The sequence below is a fragment of the Conger conger genome, chromosome 2 (assembly GCF_963514075.1).
Source record: "Conger conger chromosome 2, fConCon1.1, whole genome shotgun sequence".
NCBI classification, from domain to species: Eukaryota; Metazoa; Chordata; class Actinopteri; order Anguilliformes; family Congridae; genus Conger; species Conger conger.
In genome coordinates this window covers 75,327,280-75,337,898 of record NC_083761.1, presented here as the reverse complement: position 1 = coordinate 75,337,898, position 10,619 = coordinate 75,327,280, and the positions used below count along the sequence as shown (strand labels likewise).

Below are 10,619 nucleotides of genomic sequence, written 5' to 3'. Positions count from 1 at the left end.
AGGTCTTATACCTATACCAAACAATTAATTTTTTTATCTTGAGTCAATCTTCAACCTATGCAAAGTTTAGGATGGTGGCACACTTCTAACACCCCATTTTGGGGAATCAACTTATGCCTAAATTAACTTCATTGTATTTTTAATGAGATATATCTTCCTTGTTTATTACCTGCTTTGACTTTTGTACTTCAGCTCATGTGATCACGCCTGAAAACTGAGTTGCCCGAGATCAGTCAATACAGACATTTGGCTTTTTCAACATTTATTTGCTTAAGTTTATAAACAGTTTTCACCATTCGCTTTAAATCTCTGAAAATCTGCATGATTTGACATTTAACGAATGGAATTAAACCTGATTAAAATGCAGTAAAATAACAGAATTCAATGCCAAAATTCAATTCAATGTCAAATGGCATGAACTTCATACACACACAGGTGCTCACTGAGTGTATATTTAGTAACATATATCCAGCAGACACAAATATCCAGAGAGACTTACAAACATTTGTTGTAACTCATGACCAAGAAAGGTTTGGCGAAGAACAGAAAAGGTGAGATTCACACCCATCAGCTGGAGAGGGGTTTAGGCCCAGCTCACAGCACATAGCTGGAGTGGGGTTTAGGCCCGGCTCACAGCACACAGCTGGAGTGGGGTTTAGGCCCGGCTCACAGCACACAGCTGGTGGGGAGAAGGGTTGAGGGTGGCCCCCACAGACGGTGTCAGGTCCAGCTCATCCTCTGACATGCCCGGTGGTGGTGTGAAGCAGAACCTCTGCAGGAGGAAGGTGAAGAAGAGGAAGAGCTCCATCCTGGCCAGGCTCTCTCCCAGACAGGCCCGTCGCCCTGCAAGGAAGAGATAATCACAGAACAAAAACATACTGCTACAGGAGAGAGATAATCACAGCACATAAATACAGCAACAGGAGAGAGATAAGCCCAGGAACATTGAAAAACTACCGGGACAGAGCTGCTCATAGTGCATTGCCTTATCATCAGATGTCCTATTACCAAAGGCAAGCCTGACCAAAAGAATGTGGGAACAACTAAAGTCCAAGGTCTACAGTGCAGTCTGTAAGTATATGGATTGACACTTTTTTTGTTGTTGTTTTCAATCTGTACTCTAGCAAATGAATATTTTAAATAAAACAATCACTATATGCAGACTTTCGTCTTTCATTGAGGGTTTTAACATGTATATTGGGTGATCCGTCAAATGTATATAGCACTGTATATATTCACAGCCTTTAATACAACAAAATAATTAATTCCAAAACATTTCAAATAGTACTTCCAGCAATCCCAGTGTCTTTATTCAACTGCAGATGACAAATAATATTGATGGCTTTAGACCACTTTATACAACTTAAGGTGAGAGAGATCATCCTTTTTGTAATCATTTAAGTGATAAAGTTAATCCCAGAATCTAATGTGCATTTTACTAAGGAAAAAAGATAATCTCAGAACCTTTAGAAGATTATTTCCTATTACAATCATGAAACTGAAATAATTCCAGTCCCTTTCTGCAACAACAGGGGAGAGAAACAGTAACAGTGCTAGTGCTTTTTCACTCTAGAAGGAGTGTGTACCGACTACTCGTCTACAGACTACTAGTACAAACTGAAGTGTGTCTCTCCTCTGAATGAAAACAGCAACCTGATCAAGAATCTGATGTGTCATATCTGCAGCATTCTTGACTTAATTAAAGATTAGAGAGCTTTGCTTTGCCATGTATTGCACTGTGCTGCACCTGCAGAGAAGGGCATGAAGGCATCTCTCTTGATGAAGCAGCCCTTCTCATCCAGGAAGTGGCCAGGGTTGAAGCTGTGGGGGGTCTCCCACTCTTCCTCATCCTGCAGCACTGACGCCAGGAGTGGGATCACCGTAGTTCCCTGTACACACACACACACACACACACACACACACACACACACACCATAATTTCACATGCATGCATTTATGCACACACACAAACTATTATATAAATGATGTGAGAAAATGCAAGATATTATGTAAATGGTGGAACACACACACACACAGACACATGTGCATCTGGTTTTGGACCAACAGACACCCCCAAACCGCTGCTAGCTTCAGGCAGTTTCAAGCAAACATCCAAAATAATATGATTTATGCGATGTAGAATGGATTATGCATCCATTAGATCTCTTTACAATGGAATGAATAGGAAATATATTTGGGTTTGGCAATTCTATGCTAGTACCTCTTAATTAAGTGTTTTGCCCCAGAGTAGGGCTGAAGTGGCTTGTAACACAAGGTAACGTCTAGGTTTTATGTACTTTTATAGAAAGACGATTGGTCATTCTGTACTGTTTTCTATCAAACCAGTTGATTATTTCCTAAAAAGCCAAGGGTAGCTTGCTTGCTAGCAACATTAATCAATGGGAATGCAAGAATAGCTAGCTAACCTTTTTTCACTGAGAAAAACGGACAAGTAACGTTATAATGAGAAGGAGCCACTGAAAGACAGCACAGGAGCTAGGTGATCATCAGATCGTAAATTTTTCTTGTATTTGCCCATCTACCAGACAGATCTATGCCTAAATGACAAGGCAGGCTACAGCAGACTGGTTACAACAAGGGGTGTTAAAACAAATGGATGTTGTACTTGAAGGCCTGATAAATTGTTAGATTGTTAAGACAATGACCATCTATTCAGTAAGCAATACATGATCTCTGATAGTAAGATAAGTATGATTATATAGACTCCAGTCTAGTGTATCAATGTTACAAAAGGCCCTATTTTGTCCAAGATTATTGCCTAAAATGCCACCTGCCCCAGGACCCCCTTAGTTTTATTTGTCCATGTAATGACAATTCAGGGCTCAGCCACCATTGCCATACAATCCTAGAATCGCCCCTGGGTTACACAATGCCTTCATAAAATCACATTTATGAGAAAGACCAAAAAGTTATTGAGGAAGTACAAAGAAGGGCAACTAAAATGGCTCCAAGGTTCTCAGCTGGAGCACGAATACTGTACTGCTAGATACCCAGTAGTTTGGAAGTAGGCTATTTATTTTACACAGTTGTCAAAAGCTGGAACAGCTTCCCAAGTCAGGTTAAGTAGTATAGACAGAGACCCTCAGGGTGCCCATTCTTATGAGAGATGAGGGAGAGATGGAAGACTACACATTAGAGGAGAAGAACCTTCTTGATGACGTATCCCTGGAAGGTGACATCACAGCTGGTGGTGTGGAAAAGGCTCATGGGTACAATGTTAGCCACTCTCTGGATCTCGTGGATCACAGCGTCTGTGTAGGGCAGGTTCCTCCGGTCCTCCACCCGGGGTTCCCGGTCCCCAATGACCCGACTCAGCTCTTCCTGAACCTGGTCTGCACCCCGAGAAAGAGAGAGAGAGAGAGAGAGAGATGGCAGAGGGTGGGGGGGCGGGAGAGAAAAAATAAAATAAAGCAGAGTGGCGAGAGGCACCATTCTACTGTTGGTAAACTGGACCATTAATCATGATTTAATATGAACATATTAATAGAAATACACTCAGTGAGCACTTTATTAGGTATTTATTAGACTTATTTTTGTACTTATTAAGTTTTCTACTGCTGTAACCTATCCACTGACACATTGTGTGTCCAGAGATGCTCTTCTGCATACCACTGTTGTAATGGCTATTTCCGTTACTGTCACCTTCCTGTCAGCTTAGACCAGTCTGGCCCTTCTCCCCTGACCTCTCTCATTAACAACGTGTTTCTTCCTACAGAACTGCTGCTCACCGGATGTTTCTCTGCATATTCTAGAGACTGTTGTGCGTGAAAATCTGAGGAGATGAGCAGTTTCTGAGATACTCAAACCACCCTGTCTGGCACCAACAATCATTCCACGGTCATCAAAGTCACTTAGATCACATTTCTTCCCCATTCTGACATTTGATCTGAAAAACATGCTTTTAAGCATTTAGTTGCTGCCACATTATTTAAATATTTGCATTAACAAGCTGGTGTATAGGTCTACCTAATAAAGTGCTCACTGAGTGTACATCAAACCAATTAGAGTGATACCAGAGCCAACCACACAAACTGACACCGGTAAATCCTTAAGGCTGACAAAGATAATGGTGACATTGACTCAGGTGGTAAGAGCAGTTGTCTGGCAGTGGGAGGATTGCCGGTTTGATACTATCCCTGGGTGTGTCAGTGTCCCTGAGCAAGACACCTAAAAAAATGCTCCTGACGAGCTGATTGCTCCTGACGAGCTGGTTGGTGCCTTTCATGGCAGCCAATTGCCGTTACTGTGTATGTGAATGGGTGAATGAGAAAAAGGGTGCTGGAAAGGAGGCTCCGACCAACGGTTGAACCTCGGATTCAGGAGGAGCAATGTGGCTTCCGTCCTGGTCGTGGAACAGTGGACCAGCTCTTTACCTTAGCGGGGTTGCTGGCGGGGTCATGGGAGTTTGCCCATCCAGTCCACATGTGCTTTGTGGACTTGGAGAAGGCTTTCAACCGTATCCCCCGGGGAACCCTGTGGGGGGTACTGCGGGAGTATGGGGTACCGGGGCCATTGTTACGAGCCATCCGGTCCCTGTATAACCAAAGTGAGAGCTGTGTCCGCATCCTTGGCACAAAGTCAAATACGTTCCAGTGGGTGTGGGACTCCGCCAAGGTTGCCCCTTGTCACCGGTCCTGTTTGTGATATTCATGGACAGGAGCTCAAGGCGGAACCGAGGTGATGAGTGTTGAGTGTTGGTGATGAGGTTTGGTGACCTCAGAATCGCGTCTCTGCTTTTTGCGGACGACGTGGTTCTGCTGGCTTCATCGGACCGTGACCTTCAGCACGCAATGGAGCGGTTTGCAGCCGAGTGTGAAGCGGCCGGGATGAGAGTCAGCACCTCCAAGTCCGAGGCCATGGTTCTCTGCCAGAAAACGGTGGATTGCTTCCAGTTCAAGTATCTCAGGGTCTTGTTCACGAGTGAGGGTAAAAGGGACCGTGAGATCGACAGGCGGATCGGTGCAGCATCAGCAGTAATGTGGGCGTTGCACTGGACAATCATGGTGAATTTACCGGTCGATCGACGTCCCAACCCTCACCTATGGTCACAAGCTTTGGGTAGTGACCGAAAGAACGAGATTGCGTATACAAGCTGCCGAAATGAGCTTCCTCTGTAGGGTGGTTAGAGATAGGGTGAGGAGCTCAGAGATCCTTAGGGAGCTCGGAGTAGAGCCGCTGCTCCTTTGCGTCGAAAGGAGCCAATTGAGGTGGTTCGGGCATCTGAACAGAACCCGCTGGAGAGATTATATATCTCTCCTGGCCTGGGAACGCCTCGGGATCCCCCAGGAGGAGCTGGAATGCGTTGCTGGGGAAAGGGACGCATGGAATACCCAGCTTAGCCTACTGCCACCGCGACCCGACTCCGGATAAGCAGATGAAGATGGATGGATAGATGGATCAATGAGAAAAATCAAATGTACAGCGCTTTGGATGAAAGCGCTATATAAATGCTAACCATATACCATTTAGATTGTGACTGTGCGTACACTATTCCCTACCTTGTATGTGGGGGTACTTGGCCATCAACAGCAGGCCCCATCTCAGGGTGGTTCCAGTGGTATCTGTCCCTGCTGCAAACAGGTTGTAGACAGTAAAGTTCAAGTTGTCGTTGTGGAAGTAGGAATCTGGCTGGTCTGACTCCTGGGAGAGAACAGGTGGATAAAACCATATAGACCATGAACAAAACAATAATTAGTTGGACAAACAATTTATGAAAGCTGTCAAAGATGCAATTCAGCGCATGATACATTTGGCAGTTGTTTGAGACATCTTAGAAAGCCTATGCAGGAGTTTGCAAAACCTTTTTTCAACTTGCAGCAAATTTCTGTGAAATTGCATCAATTGATGGCATTTGCATGACGTTCCCAGTCACAATACCAGTCTGAATGCAATATCTGTGGAAATAGCTTGTTCTACTATAATGCAAAGAAGGCTTGTAGTACGAAGCAAAGCTGTTCAATTCAGTTCAGATCAGACCCGGTTCTCCCTCTCCATACCTTCTGCTGCTGAACTAGGAAGGAGTCCACAAATCCCCTGAGGTCCTGGGGGTTGAGTGTGTCCTTCAGTCCCTGCACCAGACCCTTGATCTCCTCAATGTTGCATTGGTCGTTCTTCAAAATCTGGGTCCGATTCACCAGCCACCGGCCACAAAACCAGCGCAGCCAGGGGAACGTGTTGTACAGCTGCAGTAACCAACCCAAAACCCAAAACAGCTCAGGATCAGAAGCACAAAACCCTTTTATATTGCTTAATATTTTTAAAGCTATTTCTTTCTCCCAGAGTGCTCTGGAGTCACCTTTCTACAGTCTATATGAGGGTCAAATAATGTGTAATGTAGATATGAGCTGGATATTTGGCAGGTGAATCTAAGGCCATTTCTATTATTGGAAAGGTCAATTGAAATATCTATATGTTGATAAGGACCCCACGAGACCATTAGCTGCATCACTAGTTCAATGTCGATTACACCTGTGAGGCCTGGAACAAAAAGTCAAGTCCCAAAAAGTGCAGAACAAGCTCATAAGGTTTGTCTTTATGCTTAGCCCAAGTTTGTACAACCTGAAGCTGCCCATTTTCAAAAGTAATTAAGGGAGTAACAGTTTACAAATTCCATAAATTGATACAGTAGCAACTTGGGGTCACCAAGCCTTAAAGGGACCATAATATGGCACCTCCGTACCAAAAAAGCTTTGGAAGGGTGGTATGAAGACAACCCTGACTGAGCAGAAAACAAAACCAAGCATATTCATTGTGGAATTATGACTGGAAGGGAGTGCTATGGTCAGATGAGACCAAAGTTGAACGCTTTCGCCATACACACCATCAGCATGTTTGGCAGCAAAAGAGGGATGCATACAAGGAGAAGCACCTATACCTACTGTCAAATATGGAGGTGGGTCTCTAATGTTTTTGACGCCAGTGGTCCAGGGGCACTATTTAAGATCAATGGAATAATTAAATGTCTCTGCTAGGAAGCTGAGAATTGGTCAAAGATATTTACCATGAGCATTGCCAGTGAACCTTACCAGGGAGTATTTTCAAAGGAGAAAAACTACAAGAAGTAACTACAGAGATAAAATCTGCAATAGGTATTTGACCCAGTTATGTGCAAGGACCAAACCACAGGAGAACATTGTGTACTAATTTCCCACAACACTACAGAGGAAATGCAACAACAATAGAGAGCTGAAAAAACCTGGCTAACTTAACACACCGTACCCCCTGAAAGGGGAATAATCTACTGTCAAACCACTGTAGATCGCTAAAGATAGAACCCAGGTGAGAGCTTGTATTGCCTTGACAAAGGGGCCCAGCCTTAACCAACTATGAAACTTAGGTTCCCAAATGGCAAATGGCAGTCATTTATATAGCGCCTTTATCCAAAGCGCTGTACAATTGATGCTTCTCCATTCACCCATTCATACACACATTCACACACCAACGGCGATTGGCTGCCATGCAGGGCCCCGACCAGCTCATCAGGAGCATTTGGGGGTTAGGTGTCTTGCTCAGGGACACTTCGACAGCCCGGGCGGGGGAACCGACTGCCAGACGACTGCTCTGCTACTGCCTGAGCCATGTTGCCCAAATGTTGAACTACTGCCTTGGTCAGGAAGAATTACAAAGCTTAAACTTATATATATAAAGAATGATAATTACTTAAAAGCACTAGTACCAGTATTTCCGCTGAACCATACAGCTGGATATTTTCATTGTTGCTGTCAACCATTTTTTGGAAGCTGGGGTCAGCGTAGTCAAAGCAACTGCCATACATGATAGAGCTGATTATGTTGGAGGCGGAGCAATTCACTGCCTGAGTGGTGTTGAAAGGTTCACCTAATTACCAAAAAAAAAAGAATAGACAAAACATTAGTCTCTTTCAGCAAAGCTTCTGTTTCTTTAAAGGATAAAATCCAACATACACTCAATGAGCAATGTATTAGGTATTTATTAGACTTATTTTTTTGATTTATTAAGTCTTCTGCTGCTGTAGCCTATCCACTTAGAGGTTTGACGCCTTGTGTGTTCAGAGATGCTCTTCTGCATACCTTTGTTTAATGCCTGGATATTTGTGTTACTGACTGTCAGCTTCTTGTCACCAGACTGGCCCTTCTCTTCTGACCTCTCTCATTAGCAATGCGTTTCCGCCCGCTGAACTTCTGTCCTCTAGATGTTTTTTTTTGTTTTTTTGGCACCATTCTGTGCAAACTCTAGAGACTGCTGTGCGTGAAAATGGTAGGAGATTAGCAGTTTCCGAGATATTCAATCTACCCTGTCTGGCACCAACAATCATTCCACGGTCACTTAGATCACATTTTTTCCACATTCTGACATTTGGTCTGAAAAACAGTTGAACTTCTTGACCATGTCTGCAAGCTTTCATGCATTTAGTCGCTGCAACATGTTTAAATATTTGCGTTAACAAGTTGGTGTACAGGTCTAGCCTGTAACATTCGCTAGGCAGGATTCAGTCAATATTTACTCTTAAATGTAGCCCTGCAAATAAATGCAAGGTCTTCTCCCTTCAAAACCAGTTTACCATGTTGTTTTTTGTGATTGCTGAAGTCACAGAATTGTGTTCTTGTAAGAAGGTCAGACTTTTACATTGACATACAACAGCAAGTGTTCACGTTGAGAATGGTTGATTGAGTCCAGGCCCATTTCTCTCTCACCCATAAAATTCTCAAACACCTCGATGAGGTGCCGTGATTCCTCAATGATCTTCTCCTCGCTCCCCCTCTTGCCCATTCCGAAGTCTCGCAGGGTAGAGAGGGAGAAGCGTCTCATCTCCTTCCAGGAGTTTCCGTTGGCAAACAGAACACCTGGGAGACAACAGAACACCCAGTGCATAGAAACGAAGATCTGAATTTCATATAAACTGTGTTTCTTCTATCTCGTGCCAAAAGAATGACAACAACTGCAGTCTTAAAATCTGTAGATCTGGTATCATGTGCGCAAGTAAAGGCAAATGTGGAAGACAGTTCAGCAATAAGAAAACAAAGCAGAAACACTCTGACCAGCTAGCACTACCGCAGTCAGTAGGCAGGCTGTTCTACTACTTATATTAACAGCTCATCCTCCTCTGGATTGCTTTGCCTCAATTGTCCAATAGTGCACCACTGTAGTGATTTCATGATCTACAAAATGCCAGCAACCGACAGCTGTGCCAACGGCAGGCTGCTAGCGGCCATTTCAGGGCTGATCAATTGGAGCAAAGCATCCCAACAAAGACAGACTATTGGCTCTTTGATCACTGTGGGGGGAAAAGGCTGGTTGAAAGACCTTGGTCACTTTGTATGCTGAGTACATGCAGCTCAAACCAACAGATGGCTGAGACTGGGCTGGATTACAAACCGTGTCCTTGAAAAGCATCTCTGAGCATGGGAGGAATTTCTCGGTCTCCAAACTGTTCGGCGTAGTTGACCAGCGCCTGTTTCACTGTCTTGTAGCCTGTCAAAATGACCACCTTCTTTGGACCAAAGTGTACAGTGAACACAGATCCATATTTCTTAGACAGCTGGAGGGACAGGAAATAAATGAACAAGATTTCAGCAGCACTTCCTCTGCAACATTTTTTTTGGAGCTAGGGAATCTGAGGAAAAAATACAGTGCTACAGTGCCACCATCTGGCCCATCCCAGTATTTTTTTCAAACCTGAGTTGTGGGTGACCATGGGAACCGAGCTCCCAAGTTTGGGTGCTGTACTATACAGTTTTTGCTGTGCAAACACTCCCCTTTCCAATGTAGTTAGGCAGTAGAACAAAGAATTCATGTTCCAAATTACATATTAACCAGACTAAGTAAAAGCATTTTCCTGGGAGAAAAATAATAATACAATAATAATAATAATAATAATAATAATAATAATAATAATAAAAATAATAATAACAGATCCATTTTTGTTCTTACCTCACAGAGAGACACATGAAGCTGTTTCAAGTCCAGGTGGAGCAGGTTCCCGAGGAGAGGCAGGGGTCTGGGTCCCGGTGGGCTTTTTCCAGGCCCAGGGGTGGAGGAGAGCAGGTAGAGCAAAAACAGCACCAGCACCACCCCCAGAGGGGTCAAGGGTGAGAGCATCTGGGGTAAAATCTCCTCCAACATGGCTCCCCTCTGAACAGATCAGCCCCAAACACAGGAGAGGCACAGCGAGAATGAGAGAGAGAGACAGAGAGAGAGAGATTAGTAGCAGGGGTAGCAGAGATCGTATTTCGTCTTATTTGCCTGAGAGGGAGGGGGAGAGAACGAGAACAGGCATTTAATAGCAGCAATTGTGTTTTTTCCTATTAGAGATGGAGCAATGGCGAGAAAGAGACGACAACATCACCACTCTGGAGAAACAACAGTCTCAGAGACTTCAGGTTCAACAAGTCCTTCTCCTCCTTCAAGGAAATTCAAATCTCGGCCAATGGGCGGGACCAAAGCTGACAAAACACCAAACAAACTGACTACATGGTCTCAAATTCCAGTGATATTTATCTTGGTTGGATTATATCTAATGATCTGCCATCTGCCTGGCTGGGACAGGAGAGAGATGTCCGGTTATATTCAGTTTCTGCTCATATCGAGAGTGACTTGCACACAGCTTTCGGCATTTTTAA

At 44.0% G+C, this 10,619-nt stretch overlaps 1 protein-coding gene across 1 annotated transcript; it reads right to left on the bottom strand.

Annotated features, from left to right (window-relative positions):
• Positions 1–43: 43 nt before the first annotated feature.
• Positions 44–10,351, bottom strand: LOC133118709 (cytochrome P450 2K1-like). Its single transcript, XM_061228872.1, has 9 exons — positions 9,931–10,351; positions 9,376–9,538; positions 8,694–8,843; positions 7,697–7,857; positions 6,018–6,203; positions 5,520–5,661; positions 3,169–3,353; positions 1,748–1,889; positions 44–843 (listed from the first exon to the last, which is right to left on the bottom strand). Exons 1-9 carry the CDS (start codon positions 10,120–10,122, stop codon positions 656–658), a joined length of 1,509 nt encoding a protein of 502 aa, XP_061084856.1. The 5' UTR covers positions 10,123–10,351; the 3' UTR covers positions 44–655.
• Between the last annotated feature and the right edge of the window lie 268 nt (positions 10,352–10,619).

What these genes read in the sequence shown, in the direction of transcription:
- LOC133118709 (XM_061228872.1), bottom strand. Translation starts at nt 10,122, where the DNA reads ATGTTGGAGGAGATTTTACCCCAGATGCTCTCACCCTTGACCCCTCTG. An exon ending in TTCATGTGTCTCTCTGTGAG is followed by an intron (nt 9,539 to 9,930) that starts GTAAGAACAAAA and finishes CTGTCCCTCCAG; the next exon opens with CTGTCTAAGAAATATGGATC. An exon ending in GGTGTTTGAGAATTTTATGG is followed by an intron (nt 7,858 to 8,693) that starts GTGAGAGAGAAA and finishes TTTGGTAATTAG; the next exon opens with GTGAACCTTTCAACACCACT.